Below are 23,148 nucleotides of genomic sequence, written 5' to 3'. Positions count from 1 at the left end.
CCTTTGAGATCATACGAACACCAACTGCAGATACATGCTCCTAAACTTCATTAAAACACGTCCAAATACTACAATTGAGTGTTGTGATTAATTTCAGGATCACAATATGTTAAATTAAAGTGTGTGCAGGGTTATTTTAGTATTTTCCCTTCTCTTAATTATGGTTTTTATTATCTCTGTTCTTAAGTCATATAGTCAGTGGTATTTGTGTAATTTTATTCTTTTATGAATATAATCTAATATGGGTGGCAATTGTGTCTTGTGTCTCTCGATTGAGAGAGTCTGAAGCCCTATTCTCTTAGGGCCTGTTCATTTGCTCTGAAGTCTGACATCTAAAAGTGCAATAATTACATTAAGAGGTATATTGGTATTGGTGAACTTTTTTTTCCTCTAAACTCCGAATGCAGAGAATGTTGTTCTGAATTCTGAATTCTGAAAATGATCAAATATCCATTTTGACCCCATATATGAGTTATTGTTTGTCTTTTTGGGGGCATCATTGGAAAACAAAATGTTGTATAATTGCACTTTAAGAGATAAGAGATAAGAGGAAATGAACAACCATTTTTCTCTTAAAGTTAAAAGATTCCTCTTAAGAGATAAGAGTTAAGAGGAAACGAACAATCCCTTAGTATTCTCTTCTCTACGCTCTTCTCTAACCTTCATATCCTGGGATTATACCAGGATTTCTATTTGTTTATTTCTCAAAATACAGGCCTGACCACATGGAGTTAGAGCCAGGTTGATCGACCTGTTTGACTGGAACCATTAAAGGATGCCTGGAATAGGTTCGACTGAAGATTACAGTTGATAGAAGTTGGAAGGGAGAGAAAGAAACGAAAAGGACTGATTGCCTAGAGGGATAGGAGGCTTCCATGCCTCAAGAAGCATCATGTGTTGAGTTTTTGGTGTTCTAGACTCCCTCTATTTGGCAGTTCGAGGAGGGACTGTGTGTGAATGGTGCAGGCGGCTGATTTTTTTTTTTTTTTTTTTGAGTTGTGGATTCCTTTCTGTGAATGGTGCGACAAGACAACCTTGTGATCTGTTTTTTTTTTGTGTTTTTATTTAATATGGTGAGGTCGGTTTTTAGAAGGGCTTTCTTGGTGTTTTTCTCTTCTATAAAGGTTGCGGCTAGGCTGTTGGTGTTCCCGGATTAATAACTGAATCGACTGAGCACCCCTTTGACCTTGGAATGTGCTGGACTAGGGAGTGAATTACTGAAATAGCTTGTCTGTGATTCATGGCAGCTTCTAGCAGTGAAACCAAAACAAGTGCAATGGTACAACAAGATTTCATGGTTGTCTAGATGACTTCAGTCAAACTCAATGGTACAAATTATGTATCATGGGAAAAATCTTTTGAAGTAAATTTGACTGCTAGAGGCTAACTGAAATATATTAAAGAAAATAAGCCAAACCCATGAGCTGCAGGGTATAATGACTGGATACAAGAGAATGAACAGATCATGACATGTCTTTGGAACAGTATGGAGCCTCATATTAGTGTGAACTTGATGTTCTTTCAGGAAAATTTCCAAAATTTCCAATGATTTAAATTAGATACAATATTGTAAAAGTTTTGTTCTTTGATGTTTAATTTATCGAGGACATTTGAAATATCCCTAATATATTTATCACATGTAATAGCATAAAAATACAAAAGAAATAAGGAAGAAGAAGAGAAGAGAGAGAGAGAAGAGAGAAGGGAGAAGAGAAAGTGTTTGGGAGTCAAATTTGTTCTGGCGGCACCAAAATACATTATATTATATAGGGTGACACTTAAAAGATGGGAAAAGACTCTTATGCCCATGTGGCACTTATAGTACATAAATAGAATAAAACACTAAGTTATTATAAATAGAACAAGAGAAAAATAAACTGAACAAAATAACTAGAATAAACTAAGCTATTTCAACACTACCCCTCAAGTTGGGACATAGATGTCAATCATGCCCGATTTGTCACACAAATCATTGTGCCGCACAGGATGAAGACCCTTGGTGAAAATATCTACAATTTGTTCTTCTAAACTAACATAGGGAGTGCAAACTTCTCCATTCACAAGTTTTTCCCTAATAAAATGCTTGTCCACTTCAATATGTTTTGTCCTATCATGGAGGACTGGGTTTGTGGCAATGTTGATAGCAACTTTATGATCACAATAGAGTGACATGGGGCTATTAACTGAAAAGTGCAGTTCACCTAATAGGTTCTTTATCCACATGATTTCAGCAACTCAATGAGACATCTTTGTATTCTACTTTAGCATTGGACCTAGCCACCACACTTTGTTTCTTACTTCTCCAAGTAACTAAGTTTCCTCCACAAAGGTACAATACCCATTGGTAGACTTTTTGTCATTGACTGCTCCTACTCAACGAGCATCTGTATACACTTCAACTTTCAAATGCCCATGTTTCTAGAACAACAAACTGGCCCCTAGGGACCTCTTGAGGTATCAAAGGATCCTTTCTAAAGCTTCAAAGTGTGAAGTCTTAGGATTATGCATGAACTGACTAAGGACACCCATTGCATAGGAAAAGTCAGATTTGGTCATAGACAAATATAAGAGTCTCCCTACAAGTCTTTAGAACTTCTTCACATCTTTCATAGCCTCCCCTTGGCTGTCACCCAATCGATAATTAGGTTCAATGGGAGAACCAATTAGCTTCACTCCTAACTTTCTTGTGTTCTCTAAAAGATCCAGTACGTATTTCCTTTGAGATATAAAGATGCCTTTTGAAAGCGAGCAACTTCAATCCCAAGGAAATAACGTAAGGGGCCTAGATCTTTCACTTCGAACTGAGTGGCTAAGAATTTCTTCAACTTCCATATGTCAGTCTTCCATTCTCCTATGACTACTATGTCATCAACGTACACGATTAGAGCTACAATTTTCCCTTCGCCTTTCTTCGCAAACAAAGTATGGTCTGATTGGAATTGTTTGAACCCCATTTGTTGTACCACTATGTGAAACTTACTAAACCAGGCCCATGGTGATTGTTTCAACCCATATAATGATTTTTTTTTTTTAATTTGCACACCTTTTCCTCACTACCTTTGGCACAAAAACTTGGAGGCCGAGTCATGTACACCTCCTTCTCTAGGTTACCATTCAAGAATGCATTTTTAATATCCAATTGGTGAAGTTCCCAGCCAAGATTAGTTGCTAGTGAAAGGAGGGTTCTGATATTGTTCATCTTAGTTACTAGAACAAAGGTCTCTGCATAGTCTATTCCATACACCTTTGTAAACTCTTTTTCCACCAACTTGGCTTTGTACCTTTCTATTGTACCATCAAGCTTATGCTTCACTGTGAACACCCACTTATATCTCGCTGGTTCTTTTCTTTCAGGAAGATACACCAACTTCCAGGTGTCATTTTTGTGCAAGGCATTAATTTCTTCCTTCATTGCATCTGTCCATTTAGGTATGGATAAAGATTCTTCCACATTCTTAGGAATAGGAATAATGTCAATGGAGGAAAGAAACACACGGTATGAAGGTGAGATATGATCATAAGATACAAAGTGGGAGATAGGATGATTAGTTGTACAAGATCTAACACCCTTTCTCTTAGCAAGAGGAATATTAAGATCATCAATAATAGGAGGATCAATATCAAGTGGATCAGGCATATCAATGGGAACAAGTGTACCTAGATGATGGGGATCTGCCTCTGGAGAGTTTGATGATGTTGGCCGCATAGTGTCAGGTTCCACAACTCTTGAACTCTGTTGGCTCTTGTGGTGGTGAAGGAAGACACAAAATGAAGGAGGATTAGGAAGAGAAGGTAATTGAACCTGGATGTGTTTCTCCTTTACCTTACTCTCCCCCTGAGGAGAAGCCAAAAAAAAAGGTTGACTCTCAAAGGATACATGCATGGGGACATAGCACTTGCGTGAAATAGGGGACAAGTCATGAACAAAGCAACGACTTCCAAAGATGCACTGAAATAGGGGACAACAGATCCTTAGGAAACAACAGTTGATGTGGGGCCTTATACTCTAGCAACTGAGATGGTACATGATTGATAATATATGCAGCACACCTAAACGACATCCATTCAGAAGCGTTTCGAAACATGCATATGGAGTAGTAATCCATGAGAAACTTCAAGAAGATGGTTTTTTCTCTTAGCAAAACCATTTTGTTGAGGTGTCTTAGCACAAGAACTTCAATGAAGAGCTCCACACGAAGCAAAGAACTCCGTGAGATCATTATGAAAGTACTGCTTTGCGTTGTCTGATTGGAAAATATGAATCTCAGTCTGGAATTGAGTAAAAGACATGCATTGAAAATCTTGCACAATCTTTGGCACTTCATCTCTAGATTGCATAGGGTAAATCGAAGTATATCTAGAGTAGTCATCAATCAAAGTAATGAAATACTTATATCTAGTCTCAGAAGGTAGAGTAACAAAGCCCCAAACATCAGAATAGACAATATGAAAAGGAAACTCAGATCTTTTATTTCTTAAAGGAAAAGAACTTCTATAGTGTACTCAATTGACATGTATGACACTGTAACTCTTTAATTGACAAAGACTTAATTTACTTTGGAAACAAGACCAGCTTTATTCTTCAACACATAGAGACCACCCACCATGCTTCCTCTACCAATCATCCTCCTTGAGGTCAAATCATGAAACACACAAGAAGAAGGGAAGAAAGTTACTAAACAGTTCAAAGAGTGAGTAATACTGCTAATGGAAAGTAAATTGATAGACAATTTTGGAACATGTAACACATTAGAGAGGGTAACTCTGAGAGGAAGGTAGATGGTTGCTTGACCGGCTATGGTAGAGAATGACCCATCAGCCAGTCTCACCTTTCTCCCAAAGAGGAGGTTATATGTTTGAAATAAATTTGATACCAGTTATGTGATTTGAAGTTCCGGAGTCAATTATCGAAGGGGAATCAGATGTATGAGATGACACATGGAAGGCAGTGGCCAAGTTACATGATGTAGATGCAAAGGAGGTAGAATGAGTAAGGCTAGAATTCATTTGGTGAAGTTTCCTACCATATAATTTCAAATGGTCATGAAAAGAATTGATAATCTCTTCCTTGGGATCAGAGCCAGGGGGCCGCTCCTGAGGTATCATGGGACTAGTCTCCTGAGATGCCACATTTTCTAAATTGTATTTCTTTTGGGTCTGTTGAGCTGGCTTCTTACTCTGATCAGATGCTGATTTCTTACTTAACTCCTAAGTACACTTAGTCTTCCCATGTGTCTCTAGTGTGCCTGGACTTCTGACAGTGGGTGCACCAAATTTTGTCTTTGTCATCCACTCTCTTCTGCATATCAACTCTTCTTAAAAGAACCTCTATCATTTGCACTAGTACCTCCTTGGACTACCAATGCAACTGGCTCCCCCTCTATACACTTCATCACACTTTTTCTACTTTCTTCAGACTGAATTAAGGCATAAACGTCCTGGATTGATGGTAAGTCCTTACTTCCCAGGATTTGTACCCTGATAGACTCATACATAGGGTTCAGCCCCAAAAGAAAAGCATATACTCACTTCTGGGATACAAGTGATTTGTAGGCTTTTCCATCTTCATCACATTTCCAATTCACACTTTGATAATGATCCAGTTCCTTCCAGATTGATGGCAAATCTGAGTAATACACTGAGAGACTTTTCTCCCCCTGCTTGCAAGTGGAGGATTCAGCTTGTAGTTGGTATATCTTTCCATAGTGCCTTTGCTCCGAATAGGTAGATTTTTCTTGCTCCCAAATTTCACAAGCTGTTTCAGCCCATATGAATGTCTTCCTTCACTTTACCATTAATATACTATATTTTCCCCCTAGCAGTAATGTAGAGTTTAATTCCCTTAGACCAACCAAGGTAATTTAGTTCGTGAAAGGGAATTACAGCCATGGGGAAACTCATATTCAGCCCCCCACTCATTCCGTTTTGACCTCCAGAAACTCCAGAAGTTGTAGAATTCTCAGAGGACATGGTTCAGTTCACTATTCCGCCTCAACACACACCCTAAGATCCCTCCTAACACCAAAAGAAGTCCTAGAAACACACCAGAGATGCACACTCCAGTCTGGACACAGTCTGAACACAGACCAGCTCCAAGTCCCTTAAATTTTTTTTAGGTTGATTTCAGTGCTGTACAGGTTTAACAGTCACAGTTCACCACTCTTCCAGATCAACCAAACACACCAGCTATTAGGAGAGATCATACAACAGTGTCATTGCACCAAAAAGGGTAAAATCAGGTTATATGATACCTGCAGGTGGTTCATTCTCAGGTACAGGATCACACGATCCACAGAAAAGAGGTTTGAACCTCAGAACCACTCTGGCAGCATTCAACAGTCTTGGTTCATATGATTTTTTCTTGGTACACGACCAAGAGAAGGAAGAAGGAAGAAAAAAAATTGTATCAGTCGTAGGTTATCTTTTTCTGACCTCAGTCTGGAAAAACAGCAAGATGAAGAACAAAAAACACTTGTTCGATCTGCTCTTAAACCCGGTAACACCGCTCTGATACCATATTAGCAGAAAAATACAAAAGAAATAAGGAAGAAGAGAGGAAAGAGAGAAGAGAGAAGGGAGAAGAGAAAGTGTTTGGGAGTCAAATCTGTTCTGGCGGCACTGGAATATGTTATATTATATAGGGCGACACTTAAAAGATGGGGAAAAGACTCTTATGCCCCTGTGGCACTTACAGTACATAAACAGAATAAAGAACTAAGTTATTCTAAACAGAACCTGAGAAAAATAAACTGAACAAAATAACCATAAATTAAGATATTTCAACAATTTGAGAGGAAAAAGAGATTGTTGGAGTATTTCACATTTCCGTGGTGAAAAGGAGAGACTTCACCAAATCTTGTCAATATTGTGAACCATGTTCGAGGGTGAGTGGGTGACCTTTTGTGGGAGCATTCAGATATGGTTTGGTATAAAAGGATGTGTCCTTTAGAAATGTTGTATAAACTTCTTTGATGAAAATATCTGCTTGACAGAATTAAAGATGAGGTTGAGTTTGAAAAGAGAGAAAAGACCTGGAGTCACTCACCATAAGCATAATATGCATAAACAAAGAAAACTCAAAATTATGATTCTGCTACTCGTATTCCAGACAGAAAAAGCCAAGAAACTTCTACACTACTGGACTAATGACACTGATATTTTTTGAACACAACTAAGCTACAACTAAGTAATTAAACTCTAAGACTGTCTAGCCTTCTAGCTTATTACATGTCTTTACTTCTAATTCCCTCTGAGGTGGGAAGGAAAATAGAAAAAAAGAACAAGAATGAGGGTGATAGGTCAGCCTGCAAACCTAGGGAGTTAAGGCCCATCTCAACAACCTTTCAAGTGTGATATTCCCACCATCAAACAAGCGTAAAGGAGAAGGTCACATCATCAAGCTGTTAAGAGTCCCCTCTCTCTCTTGGTGGGAACAAGTAAATCTGTTGTAAACTGATTTGAATTTGAAATGTTTCCCTCGAAGCAAACCCTGTGATAGGCAGTAACCTATTATTTGGTATCAGAAAACACTATAATAGAGATCTAATGGAAATGATGACTATTCGTTGAACACTGGAATAGGCAGTAACCTGTGATAGGTAGTAAACTGATTTGAATTTGAAATGTTTCCCTTGAAGTAAACATTGTGATAGGCAGTAACCTATCATCTGGTGTCAATACTGGAATAGAGATCTAAAGGAAATGATGACTACTTGTTCAACACCAGCGGAGTCTCACGTGGATTAGATGGAAATTGAGCTTCATAAGGTGTCCAGTGATATCAAAGAGATTAAAGAAGCTTTGTTCTCCATAGTCACATGCTTTGACCAGATCTTGCATGGTAGTGATCGAGAGCAGTGCTTTAAAAGGCATGCTAGAGGTGTATGCCTCGTGCGCCTCATGCACATATGATATAAAAAGACAAAAAAAAAAAAGAAAAAAGAAAAAAAAAAGGAAAGGAAAGGAAAGGAAAAGAAAGGGAAGGGAAAGAAGCAGAAAGAGAAGAAAAAAGAGAAAAGGAAAGAAAAGGAAAGGGAAGAGAAAAAAAAGAGATCCCCCCTTCCTCTTCATCCTCCTCCTAACCTCCCTCCTCTTAAGGAGGCTTACGCCTCCTTGTGTTTGGGAGGCTTACGCCTCTTGCATTTTGAACTATGACTCATGCCTCTAGGTAGTGGAACGCCTCGCGTCACACCTCCGCGTTTTAAAACATTGATTGAGAGGTGGATCAGAAAGGATCTATCCACAACAGCACATGGAAAAGTATGCCTTGGGCAAGTAAGGATTTGTGATTGGAATTTCCTACTTTTTTTTTTTTTTTTTTTTTTTCTGGAGATGATTCAATTCCTTGGATCTACCGGGCCAAAAGCTACTTTGAATTCAATGAAAAACCGAGACAAGATCCAATTGCCATTGTTGCTATTCATCTGGAGGGGGAGGCAATTTTATTGTACCAATGGTACTGCCAATCCCATCCTCGGATGACTTGGTGGTATGGGAGTCTCTCCAAGCTCCTACAGCATGGAATGGTAAGGGAATACCTGTTAATTTTGAATGCCTTGCTACTTTAGTACAAGGATGGTCTAAAAATGCCTTAGTTGGTTGCTTTGTTGGTGACTGAAGGAGGAAATCAAGTTAGAAGTCAAGGTCATGCAACCAATTAAATCCTGACTGCAACTGGTCTAGCTCGACTTCAAGAGGATAAGTTGAACCTGGTTAGGCGGATGACTTGATCAGATGGACTTGTGTCTCGACCAACACTTCCTATCAAGTGTACCAACTCCCTACATGCTACAGTAATTCCACTCAAGCGACTTATTTGGGTTGAAATGCGGGCCTGTCATGAAAAGGGCCTTTGTTACAACTGTGAAGAGAAGTTTGAGCTTGGTCATCGTTGTAAAACTTAACAAATCTTTGTTCTCCAGACCAACGTTTTCGAATTGCTGCTAACCCGGAAGGTCAGACCGTTTGGCTTGTGAACCGTTCAGGCAACCGGTTCCGTTTTACCCCAAACCCTATCCCTGGTCGAAAACCATTGACCCGAGTTGTCAAACTGTTGACCCGTTCGACTTGTTCAACGGTTTTGGCCGTTTTTTTTTAAATGTCTTTTTAATTTTTTTTGTTAGAATGGGCCGTCCATTCGGATCAGACGATCGAACCGTTGACCCGGAAACCGATGGCCAGACCGGTTCCAATTCCGGGTCGTTTTTTAAAACATTGCTCTAGATTGATGAGGCTAAATTGGAAGATGTTTTTGAGGTTGATGCCTAAGCTACCACAAACTTAGATTGGGCCCAGGAGACAAAGACCCATGAGATTTCTCTCCAGGTACTAATGGGTCTATCTTCTCCTCAAACCATGAGGGTTGATGGGTATCTAGGTGGTCACCGCATGTCTATTCTCATTGACAGTGGCAACACCATGGATTTTATCACATGCATTCTTGTTAAACAGCTAGGGCTCTTGGTGCAGCCTACATGAATATTCAAGGTACATGCTGCCAATAGGGGTGAACTTCCATGTGATGGGATTTGCAGTGGATTAATACTCAAGGTACAAGCGCACCGATTTATAGTAGATCTTTATCCTCTTGATTTTAAAGGTGTGGATATCGCATTGGGGATACAGTGGCTGAGGTAGTTGGGGCATGTGTTTTGTGATTGGGCCACCTTACTATGGACTTTGAGTACAAGGGAAAAGCAGTCTATTTACAGGGGCATACACCAAGTCTTCTAGATCAAGAGCCTGTCAAAATTTGCTAAAGATGTTGGAGGTTCAGCAGCCCCATCTCATGCATCTGGGGGTTAGCAGCCCAAGACCAACTTTGTCCAAGGAACATTGAAGTGAGTAGCCTATGATTACCAGTTGCAGCTCCAAAATTTCCTGAGACAGTTTGTTAAGGTCTTCCTGGAGCCCGTGAGCCTGCCACCAGCTCATGATCATGATCATAGAATCTCACTGATTCTCAGTGTCACTCTAATCAATGTAAGGCCATACCATTACTCAAATTTTCAAAAGCAAAAATTGAAAAAGTAGTACAAGAACTGTTGGATAAGAGCTTCATTTAGCCCATCCACAGTCCATTCTTTCTCCAATATTGTTGGTGAGGAAAAAGGATTGCATGTGGCACTTTTTTTGTGGATTACCGGGCCTTGAACCAAATTAGAGTCGAGGGTTGCTTTCCGATCCCAGTCATTCATGAGCTCTTGGATGATCTCAAAGAAGCCAAAGTATTTTCTACATTGGACTTACGGGCTGGTTATCACCAAATCAGAGTCCTCAAAGATGATGTGCACAAAACTGCCTTTTGGACACATGATTGACACTTTGAGTTTTTGGTAATGCCCTTTGGGTTAACTAATGCCCCTTCATCATTTCAGGTCTCTTATGAATTATACTTTTAAACCCTATCTACACAAGTTTGTTTTGGTATTCTTTGATGATTTATTGGTATACAGATTTTCTTGGAAGCAACACCTTATGCACTTACAAGTTTGGGATTTCTCTTGTAAAACTGGCTATTTTGGTGAGGCCCGTGTTCACTATCTTGGACATATTATGGAAAATTGAACAATGTCAGCTAACCTGGACAAAATTGCTTGCATGGTGAATTGGCCAAGTCCCACAATGGTGAAAGAACTCAAAGGGTTTCTGGGCCATACAGGTTACTGTAGGAGATTTATATGCCATTATGGACTAATAGCTGCCCCTCTTACAGACCTTATTAAGAAGGATTCGTTCTCATGGACCTCCAAAGCCCAACAAGCCTTTGAGAGGTTCAAGCAAACGGTTTCCTCCCCACCTGCTCTAGCCTTACCTATTCAGTAAGGTCTTCGTGGTTGAGTGTGATGCCTCCAACTTAGGCATCAATGCAGTTCTTATGTAAGAAGGCCAGCCTCTTGCTTATTTCAGTAAAGCACTGACCACATGGGCTTCTTCAAAATCAATGTATGAGGAAGAACTTATGGCTGTTCTTGTGTTGTAAAATGGAGGTCATACCTCCTGGGCTGAAGATTCATATTCAGAAGTGATCACAAAAGCTTGAAGTTTTTGCTACAGCAGACTATACTCTCACCTGAACAGCAATATTGAATATCTAGACTACTTGGATACTATTATCAAATAGAGTATCAAGCGGGCCCAGGGAACAAAGCAGCAGGCACCTTATCCAGACAAAATGAGGTCCAGCCCATGTTCCCATTACTGGAAGAACTCAAAGAGGAAGTCTAGAAGAGCCCAACACTTAAGGTGATTCATGACTGGTGTCTAAAAGAGCCCAGCGCTGTTCCAGGTTATCATATGGTTGGAGATGTTTTATTTTTCAAAGGCAGGATGGTTGTACTTGAAGATTCAATCCACATTCCTAAGCTCTTAGACCTATTTCACGCATCTCCTATAGGTGGGCATTCAGGTGTACTCCATACCTATCAGTGCCTAGCCTCTCAGTTCCATTGGAAGGGGATGAGAGCTCAGATCCAGCAGTTTGTAGCTTCGTGCCCTGCCTGTCAACAGCAGCACTGAAGTACAAGATTTGCTTGCCGGCCGGACTGTTGCAGTCCTTACCAATACCTACTCAGGTGTGGGAAGACATTTGCATGGACTTTGTGTCCCGTTTTCCAACTTCAAGTGGAAAATCAATTATTTTTTTGATTGTTGACCGTTTCACCAAAGTATGGACATTTCATTAGGTTTCCTCACCAATACTCAGTAGCATTGGTGGTAGATGTTTGCTTCAAGGAAGTAATGAGACTGCATGGGATTCCAAGGTCCATAATTTCTGATCAAGACCCATTGCTCCTAAGCAAATTTTGGGCTGAACTCTTCAGGCTACAAGGCACTAATCTGAAGCACTTACTAGTTATCATCCACAAACAGATGGGCAGGCAGAAGTGATTTACTGTTGTGTGGAAACTCATCCATTTTGTTTTATTGGGGGCAGGCCACATCAATGGGTGAAGTGGCTGCCTTGGGTGGAGTGGTGGTACAATACCACATATCTGGCTGCAGCGGGAATGACACCCTTTGAAGCTTTATATTGTCGTGAGCCTCCTTTAGTGCTTCCATATGAGAAGGGGTCTACATCTATGGCTACTCTAGAGGAACAAATACTGCAGCGGGATACTGTTCTTCAGGAGATCAAGTTCATTCTCCAGCAGGCTCAACAGATAATGAAGAAATACTATGATAACCATCACCATTCAGTAGAGTACCAGGTTGGTGACATGGCTTTTCTCGATTCAGCCTTACAAGCAGACTATGGTAGCTAGAAGGGCCTGGAATAAGCTAGCCCCATGCTATTTTGGCCCATTCAAGGTTCTGGAATGAGTTGGTTGAGGCTTATAAGTTGGAGATACCTAACATTTCGAAGCTACATCTTATATTTCATGTTCCCCTCCTCAAAAATGTCTCAAGGAGGAAGCCATTAGCCGCCAAACCTTGCCACAGTTACTAAAGATGGTGCCTTGGTAACAAAAACATTACAAATTATTGACTTCCGTTGGACTAGGAAAATACCAGAGGATCTAGTGTTTTGGTTTAATCTTCCAGTTGAGCATGCTGCCCGGGAGTCTTATCTTCAGCTCCAACATGATTTACCTCACATTGACCTTGAGGGCAAGGTTGTTCTTAAGGGGGCAGGACCCGATAGGTCTGCCTGCAAGCCCAAGGATTTAAGGTCCAGTTCAAGCAAGGGTACTCAGTAACCCTTCAAGTGTGATATTCCCACTATCAAGCAGCAAAGCAGGTATACAGGGGAAGGCCACATCATCAGGTATCTCTTGGTGGGAACTAGTAAATCTGTTGTAACAAATTCATTTGAATCTGAAATGTATACTTATATAAGGCTGGAACTACTTGAATGAATCAAGGAGAATTAAGCTCCCTCAATTCCCTTTCTCTTCTCTCTGTTTTATTTTTTTCTCTCATTTCCTTTCTGGAGGAGGTTTCCCTCGAAGCAAACCCTGTGATAGTCTGTAACCTATAAGAGGGACTTCTTGTGGCTAGATTGGAATGATTCCTCAAAATTCCATCTTGTAAATCGGGATGAGGTAGGAGGGTTGGAAGTGGTTTTCTTCAGAATCAAATGAGTTTTGGAGTAAAATGATTGCAGAAAAAGATGGTTTTTGTGCCTTTGGTTGGGATGCTGCTGATTCCCATCTTTCATATGGCTTTGATATGTTTGGACAGGTATTTACAAAGCTTATCCCCATTTCACCAAATGAACAAAATATAAGGTTGGCAGTGGAAGCAGGTTGTGGTTTTGGATGGATCCATGGTGTGGTGACATTACCCTAAAAGAGAGTTTCACATCCCTGTTCAATGTTGATAACAAACAGGCTTTGGTTGCTGATTACTATGAGGTGAAAGTGGTAGAATTACATGCCCCCTGTTTGCATGAGAAACTTTAATGACTGATAGTTGGAGCAGGTGACACAACTTCTCACTATAATTCAGAAGCAACACTTATATTTGTAATCCGAGGACTCAAGAAGCTGGAGATGGACACAAGCAAGCAAGTTTTCAGTCAAGACTTTTACAAAGACCTTCTTGATGAACCTTGGCAACAATCTCCTTGTGAGGCCATATGTGAAGTTGCTGCTCCCCTGAAGGTAAAATTTTTCTCTTGGCTGGTGGCTAAGGAGAAATATCTTACAAAAGATGCTTCTAAGGAAGGGGTTTACCACACCAGGTCTGTTGTTGTCCCCTTTGTAGTTTGGAAATTGATACCTCCAATCATCTACCTATTCACTGCATATTCTCTGCAAAGGTTTGGCATCATTTCCTTGAGTTGGTTCAACTTAATTGATGCTTTCTCGAGTCTACTACAGCTCTGTTTCAAGGATGGAAGGTCCTGTGCATGACCAAAAAAGGAAGAGTCTTATGGTTTTCCATTTCAAATGCAGTTCTGTGGGCCATTTGGGTTCAGTGAAATAAAAGAGTTTTCGAGCAGAAAGAAAAGTCTGAGGCAGGGGCTGGATGTCTATATCTGATGATGATGTTTTTTCTGCAACTGAGTATCCTTGAACAGCATCTCATTGTAGGCCATTCATACTTTTGATATTAATACAATATAATTTACCTTCTTCTTCAAATAAATAAATAAATAAAGACAGGGTTTCACAGGTAAAACAAAAATGACCTAAATATCCCTTTTTTGTCTAGACATACATAAGAATTCAAAAGGTTCCATATCTGACCACTAGGCTTCTGCATTAGTTGTACTGACTACTGAGGTGCTTCTTTGGTACATGTTTTGCCGGCTTCCTTTCTGCCTATCTAGCATCTTATATACTTGATAGTGAAGTTAAACAAAAAGATTGCCAAAATTCATCTCTCAAATAGACCTTTTGGTTGGAGGAGTCTATGATAATGACAACCAGATGAAGGCTTGGCAGCCTCTCTGTTGTTGAGTTGTATGGGTTTTCCTTTTCTTTCCTTTATCAGTTTTTGGGTGATGATGAGCAGAAAAGTCTTGTATTTCATTTCAGAAATAATGTACATGACTATTAGTTTGAATTAGGCGTCTTATCCTGGATGAGTGCTATATATAATTGCAGTATGATTTAAGTATATTAAGACTTTTGCATTTCTGTGACAAAGCTCAGTTCATTTTCTAGGTTCCAGACACAAGTGAAGAAAGCCTTGCAGCCGTTGCAGGAATGTTTAGCAGTAAAGCTAAAGGTATTCAATTTCTTAATTAACAGTTCAAGATTTTATATTGAGATTGCAATGTTCACTTAATTTTTTTTTTAGGTTGCAGTAAGATACAATATTGGTAGGGAACGTCTCACCATTACTTCTAAAACGTTGAAATAAAGAAATTAAGGAGTTTTAAATTTTAATATTTATATTTTTACTTTTCCTTAAGAAGTGTCTGTTCTAGTCAGTGGTGTGGTATTGGTGCATGGCACGTCTTTTTGAAGATGATGGAGACAAATAAAGCATTCATCCTTTGAAGAGAAGAGGGTTTTTTTTTTTATAGGTAGCAGTAAAAGCATTAATTCATTAAGGATTAAAATGTGCAAAGTAACTACAAGATTTAGGCTAGCCACAACTACCTTACACAAAATATACACAAAAAAAATTGTTATGAAATTACTCCCCAATACAAATCATCCCTATTGACTCCTTTCTTTGCAAGTTAGTCAGCTACAATTTTTGTTGATCTATAATCAGCTGCCCAGAACACCTCTCATATTTATGTAAAAAGCTCATCACCCTACTCAAAACTCTTTGGAGCCCCTTGTGAAAATTATGGTATCATCTGCATATAAGCAGTGTGTAATCAAGGGGCACCATCTGTGAGTGATATAGTTACCTTCACGAAAGTCCATCCCCAGCCGTTTCCGACCTCTAGTAGACTTTAATTAACCTCTAGTAAACCGTGAGTGATATAGTTTCCATCCCCAGCCGTTTCCGACCTCTAGTAGACTTTAATTAACCTCTAGTAAACCGTGAGTGATATAGTTGCCTTCAGGTATGGTGATAAGGGGTCTCCTTGCCTGAGACCCCTAGTAGACTTGAAATAACCTGTTACTACTCCATTCTAGAGTAATGAAAACCAGCAATTGTTTAGAGTTTTGTTCACCAAACTAACCAAAGTATCACTGAAACCAAATTTAAGCAGGACCTTTTCCAAAAAAATTCCAGCTAAGCCTATCATAGACTTTAGCCATGTCCAATTTCCGAATTACGTTCCAACCATTTACCCATTTATCTATATCTTGGGCTAGCTCTTGAACCAAAGCTACATGGTTTTACTATATTCCTTCCTTTAACAAAAACCCCTTGCTCCTACGAGATCAACTTTGGAAGGATAATACTAAACCTATTAGTGATAACTTTTGCAATTGCTCATAGCAAAATTTAGTTTTTGGGGAGTTAAAAACATGTTTTTTTTTATTGAAAAAGAATGGGGTCCTAAAACACCTGGAAACAGGCGTATTGGTTGAAGAAGAAGAACAGAAAGAGGAGAAGGGTTCGGCCATAAGAGAAAAAGTCACTCTACCCAGCTGACCCACTTGGTATTTATAATGAATAAGTTGAATTACAAAAGACAGTATTGTCCCTTACAAGAGATAGGACACATAACTTAAACTTGAATAAAACAAACCATTCACTTCTAATGAGATAGACAAAAGACCAAAATACCCCTGTATTTGTCGACTCTAACACTCCCCCTTAAGTTGGAGAGTATATGTCATATAGTCCTAGCTTGTCACATATGTAATCTACTCTGCCCCGAGACAATCCCTTTGTAAAAAGATTTGTCCACTGGTTTCCTAAGCTCACATGAGATGTAGTTATCACTCCACTAATCACTTTTTCTCTTACAAAGTGGCAATCGACTTCAATATGCTTTGTTCTTTCATAGAAGACTGGATTAGAAGAGATGTGTACAACAACTTGATTATCATAGTATAACCTCATGGGTCTATCAATTGAGAACCCCATCTCTTGTAATAAATTCTTCAACCAAACTAGTTCACATGTAGTATGAGCCATAGTCCTGTACTCAGCTTCGGCATTGCTCCTTGCCACCACTGTTTGTTTCTTTCTCTTCCTAGTTACCAGAGCCAGCCCAATCAGCATTTGTATAACCTTCTATCTCAAGAGTCCTCCACTTTTGTATAGCAGACCATGACCTAGAGCACCCTTCAGATACCTAACTATTCTTAGAACTGCTTCCCAATGAGGAATCCGAGGATGTTGCATAAACTGACTTACCATACTTACAACAAATGATATATCTGGCGGTGTGATAGTCAGATAGTTCAATTTTACCACCAACCTCTTGTACCTTCCAGGATCATTGAACTCTTAACCTGCACCAATACTCAACTTAGCATTTGGTTCCATTAGGTGTCTCGGTTGGTTCATGGTTTCAAATGTCGCGACATTTTGCTAATGTTGCCTGGCATATGTTGATGTCGAGGCTCACCGACATGAAAATGGATGGTAATATAAAAATTACATTATTTCGGTTGACATTTCCTATATTTCGGAAATGTCGACCAAATCGGTCCAAATAACCAAAAAAAAAAAGACAAATTTTCCTATTACTAATGTACATTAATAATATAATATATTAGTATATTATATTAATATAAATTATTCCATTAATAATTTCTATTTAATATTTCAAATAAAATATTTATAAAAAGAATTAACAAAAAATAAAAACAAAAGAATAAATTAATTACTTTTTAATATAAAACATAAAATATTTTTCAACTAATAAAATATAACTAGTTAGTATTTTTAAAATATTTATTAAAATCAGAAAATGTTTATTAAATTTTATAATAAATCATATTCTACATTTAATATAAAAAATCAGAATAAATTTATTAAATTTTATACAAATTCATAGTTTATTATAAATTTAGTATTAAAAATCATAATAAATTCATTAAGTTTTATAAGAAATCATATTTTATCATAATCTTAATACTACAAAAAGGAGAATCAGTTTATTAATTTTATAATGAAACATAATGTATTATAACTTTAATATTTAAAAAATCAGAATAAATGTATTTCAATTTACTAGTGTGAAATGAATATATTAGAATTTATAATAAATCAGAATTAAAAATAAGAAAAGAAAATATCGGATAACTTTGTAAAAACATCAAAATGCATAATAAATCAAAAAATCGTCATTTACTAATTTGTTATTGATCTTAGTTTCTTAGCTTTATATAATGGTTGGGAATAAGATAATAGTCTAGAAATATGTATTAATGCTTCTTTTATCATTTTACAAAATATCATTGCATATTTCCACATATTTCATAATATTTCCACAATGTCTAATGTTTACAATATTTCCCCTCAACATTTTCGACATTTCCGATGTATGTCCTATATTTTGGTAAGCGACATTTCCATCGACATCGACATTTTAAACCTTGGGCTGGTTTTGAACCTAACAACCCTGTTTCTTCAAGCAGGTCAAGGACATATTTCCTTTGACATAAGTTAATTCCATGCCTTGACCTTGCAACTTCTATTCCCAGGAAGTACTTCAGCTTACCCAGATCTTTCGTGTTGAAGTGATCCTATAGGAAGTTCTTCAATCTATCAATTCCATTGCTGTCACTCCCAGTTATGACAATATTGTCCACATACACCACTAGCAAGATTTTCCATCTTTTGAGTGATGGTTGAACATGGAATGATCTACCTGACACTACTTCATCCCAACGTTTTTCACTACTTCACTGAATCTACCAAAGCATGCACATGGAGATTGTTTCAGCCCATAAATTGCCTTTTTAAGTCTACAAGCTTTACCATCCTCCCCCTGAGCAACAAACCCTGGTGGTTGCTCCATATATACCTCCTCAATTAGATCACCGTTTAGGAAGGCATTCTTGATGTCAATTTGCAAGAGAGGCTAGCAATACATTGCTGCTAATGAAATCAATACCCGAATTGAGCCAATTTTAGCTACAACAGAAAATGTCTCCATATAGTCCACACCATACAACTAAGAATAGCCCTTGGCCACTAACCTGGCCTTTAATCGTTCCACACTGCCATCTGGAAGATACTTCACTGTGTAGACCCACTTACACCCAACAACATGCTTACTAGGAGAGAGAGTAGTAAGTTCCCATGTGTGATTGTGTTGTAAAGCAGACAATTCCTGGACACTTTTGGGAGTGGAAACAGGGGATAGCAAGGATATAAAATGGCGACGGGAAGCAGAAAGATGAGCAACTGAAACATGGTGAGAAATAGGATGAGATCATGAAGGTTATAGAACAATTAAGTACTTGATTAATACAATCCACCCATCTCATGCCCTCCACTAATCTTCATCCCTGTCTTGAGATCTTGAAACACACAAGAAGAGGGACAAAAGGTTATAGAACAATTAAGTGACTTGACTAATCTACTAATAGACATTAGGTTAAAAGGGAACTTGGGAACATATAAAACAAAGGATAAAGATAAGGAGGTAAGATCAACAGCACCAACACCACAAATGGGAGAGGTAGAACCATTAGCAAGGGTAACTGTTTGGGATGTAGAAGACTAAGAAGTTGAAGAAAACACATTTAGAGTCCCAAACTTATGATCCGAGGCTCCAAAGTCAATGATCCAGTGTGAAGGTTTGGAAGCCAAGCAAACCATACCTGAGTGGGCAAGAGTAGTTGTATTCTGTTAAGAGGATGTCTGAAGGAACTTCTCATATACCTCATGTGGTACATTCACCATCTCCTTACTGGAAGCACCAGTAGATGTGGAGGGAGTCTGATCAGTTTGCTGATTTTCATTAATTGTACCATTGCCACTAGTCACAGCATAGTTAGCCCACGTATTGGGTGGACCATGTAAATCATAGCAGAAATTAACAATGTGTTCCTCTAATCCACAATATGTGCATTTTCTAGTTGTACTGCTTCTTCCTCTACCACAACCCCCCTGACTCTCGACCTACACTGCGGCCACTAGAACGATTAAACGTAGGACCACCTTAGTTCCCTGGAAACCCATGGCCACCACCTCCACCACCTCTATTTCCACGACCTCCCCCTCTAGTCACCACAAAACCAGATCTGTCCGAGAGAGAAGAAGACTTTGTAGAATCAATAGATATCCTCCGAAGACAGGCAAACACTTCTTCAAGCGAGGGGAGAGCAGACCCCCCCAGTATTTGTGCTCGAATAGGTTCATATTTCAGCCTTTTGACCCACTAGAAACCTTGTCACATCAAGTTGCTCTCGTTGTTGTTGCTGAACCTGAACATCCGGAGTCAGAGGATGATATACATTAAGCTCATTACGAATATTTCTCTTGCTTGCATAGTATTCCTCCAAGCTTTAGTTACCTTGCTTCAGATTAAAGTATTCTTGGTAAAGCTGATATACCCAAGTGGTATTATCTTGGCTGGAATAAAGTTTCTTAGCATGGACCTAGATTTCTTTAGTTGTATCTAGAAACATAAAATTCACACTGATTTTAGGTTCCATGCTATTTCACAACTAGGTCATAATTTGTGCATCCTCCTGTTCCCAATCATTGAACCCTAGAGAATCGGAGGGGGTTTCTCCTCTCTCACTTGCTTTACCTTTTTCTTGGCTTTTAAAAACACTTCCACAGATTTGGCCCATGGCACATAGTTCTTACCATTCAACTTAATAGATGTCATTTTGAACATTTAAGTAATCTGGAAAAATCATAACACCTGTTTTATTGTTACTCCCATCTCCAGTTGATGCCATTTTGACTGGTTCACCTCACTTCACAAAGGAATCACTATTATAAACAAAGTAGTCACCTTCTACTATTCAGCACCACACCACACACTACTCAACAGACTATAAGTATGACCACACTACTGCTGTCATGAATTCAGCATTCGAAAACCCTACTTTCAACTCACATATCCAAGTATAGTCAGGAGTAGAGGCTTATATGCATACCTATCACTTCACACTGTCACATTAATAAAATCCAGACCAAAAGAAAGCAGCCGCAGTCCACTACTAGTCGAATAAATATTTCTGTTCACACCTGTCCACAACCAGCCCTTTTCATACCATCGAATAGAGGGTATCTAGTACACCACCACAACGATCACCACCACAGCAACCGGAGGCATATTTACCTCCAAGAACAAAAAACGACCACTCCTTTTTTGGCCCTTTATCGAACTTCCAATCTGTCTAGGAGATATTAAAAAAAACTGATATGGCTGGTGGCGATCCCAGGAAGACGAAGGGCGATGAGAAAAAAAAAGAACTGGTTTCTTATTGCTCTGATACCATGTAAATAGGTAGATTAATCCTATTCAGTTATATATTTGAAGTATGAATTACACAAGACAGAAGAGAAAAAGACAGTATTATCCCTTACAAGAGAAAAAGTCACTCTACCCAGCTGACCCACTTGGTATTTATAATGAATAAGTTGAATTACAAAAGACAGTATTATCCCTTACAAGAGATAGGACACATAACTTAAACTTGAATAAAACAGACCATTCACTTCTAATTAGATAGACAAAAGACCAAAATACCCCTGTACTGTCGACTCTAACAGGACACAAAAGATACGATACGATACACCCTAGGCGTATCGTATCGAAATTTTGAACCTTGGTTGAGAAAAGTTCTTTGGAGTTTAACACTGAAGAATTAAAATAATAAAGGAGGAAGCGCAACTCACTGGAAAGTCTCCACCTTCAAAAAAGAACTAGGTGGTCTTTACGACAACATCACTTACTATTAGGGTTGTAAACGGATTAAATTCGAATTTGATTAAATATTTGAATATTTGATTTGAATTCGACCAATTAATTATTTTAGGTAATTAATAAATATATAAAATAAATATTTTATTTATAAAAAGTATATAAGTACTAAGTTAATTATTATATATAAATTATATAAAATATTTAAATATTTATATATTATATATAAGAATTAAATAATCAGTTGAATTCAGATATTTATCAAATTGAATCAGTTCATATCCGAATTAGATCGATTATGATATTCGAATTATCCAAATTCGATATTGATGTTAAATCTTGAATTCAAAATTGGATTTTCAAATACCGTTGACACCCCTACTCAGTATATCCCAACAACCTACAAAGAAATGCCCTGTGAAACCATCTGAACCCGGGGCACTATCCTCATCCATGGACCAAGCCACATTCTTCACTTCTTCACAACTTGGTATTGCCTCTAGAAGTGCACTATCTTCATCATTCACCAAGGTGGGATTCATCTGCAAGAGCTCGTCATGTTGTGTCATTGTCTCTGCAGTCAGGACCTGTTCAAAATACGAAACTGCTTGTTGCTTTATCACTGCTTTGTCTTCTCATTAATCATCATTTCGTAACTTAATAAGTGAAAGAAAGTTTCTCCATTTTACACATAACACGCCAGTGAGGGGATAACCACCAATTAATTCTTTTCCTTTGGAGTAAATCGTAAGTATTAATTCTTTCCAGGAAGAGTTCCCAACAAAAGCCTCCAACTCTTGGAGGGATAGAATTGTCCCAAACCTCCTTCACCGAAAAGGGTAGCTTCATTGTATCAAAAGGTTGAACAAGAACCTTGAACAAAGAAGCTCATGGATAGGCACCAAAGGAGGAAAGGGTCCAAATCATGGTTCAAAGTATCAATACACCTCTGTGTCTCGGTAGATTTTGTACTTTAACCGATATGTGTTCTATTTTTTAGTTTTTTTCTTTTTGAAATTGTAGTTTCAAATATAATTATATATTCTTTAATATAAAAGGATTTTGTAAAACACCTGTAAACAGGTGTATCGGGGCTCATAGATACGATAGGATTTGTCCTGTGTCAGGTGTATCGTGTTGAATTGTTGATACTTTGAACCTTGCTTACACCCGTTCCTAAATCCCAGTTAAAGCCATTTCTTGAACTTGGAGCCACCTGAACTCTATGTACTGCCTCTCTTACCCTTTGATGGATATTTTCAAAATATTCCACATTCCATGCCTTCAAACCATTCCTCAATCTGTGCAACTTCAGAAAGAGAACCATTAAAGGATTGATAGTCACTGGAGCCCTTCAATTATTAGCAACAAAATCGAGAAACTGCAGATGATGCAACCACATCTGTTGGAACTTGAAAGGCTGTGGTCCTGTCATCACATTTTCTTCTTACAAACAACAAAGGGCTGTGGTCTGAGTATAACATATTTAGATGAGCAGCAAGCTTCAGAGGAAGATTACTAGCCCAAACACCATTCACTGCATTAAAATCATTTACCAACATCCAATGCTCAATGGCTCATTTATAGCATTAAAATCATCCCCCATCCTTCCTTGGCTGAGCTTCCTGCCATGCTCAAAACCATCACTTAAACCTTCAAGCTGATGATTATAGATACCAGAAGTGGACACACTCGAGAGTTCTCAATGATATCTTTCTACAAAGGTATTATTGGGGAGGCAGGTGAAGTTTTCCCAAGCAAGGCCATTTGGGGTGCTGCTGCTCCATCAAAAGTAAATATGTGGGTGGCAACATGGGAGAAGTGTGATAGAAAATATATGCTGCTGAAGGATAGCTTCATCACTCTAGACCTGCTTTGTGTGCTATGTATAAGAGAGGAAGAAACCTCAAATCACTTGTTTTTGCATTGTTGTTTTAGTGCCTTAG

The 23,148-nt window shown here is 38.5% G+C and overlaps 1 protein-coding gene across 1 annotated transcript in view; it reads left to right on the top strand.

Moving 5' to 3' along the window:
- Window positions 1–23,148, top strand: part of LOC148879219 (ARM repeat superfamily protein) — a 129,608-nt gene that overhangs the window by 56,049 nt on the left and 50,411 nt on the right. The window contains exon 13 of the mRNA XM_088974156.1: window positions 14,613–14,676. Coding sequence (XP_088830282.1) covers window positions 14,613–14,676 — 64 coding nt within the window. The remainder of the gene's footprint in view (window positions 1–14,612; window positions 14,677–23,148) is intronic.

The sequence above is a fragment of the Nelumbo lutea genome, chromosome 1, assembly GCF_056320005.1.
Source record: "Nelumbo lutea isolate HS-2025 chromosome 1, American lotus-T2T, whole genome shotgun sequence".
Taxonomy (NCBI): Eukaryota; Viridiplantae; Streptophyta; class Magnoliopsida; order Proteales; family Nelumbonaceae; genus Nelumbo; species Nelumbo lutea.
Note: the sequence above shows the minus strand (reverse complement) of the source record. Positions and strands in the feature narration are given on the sequence as shown.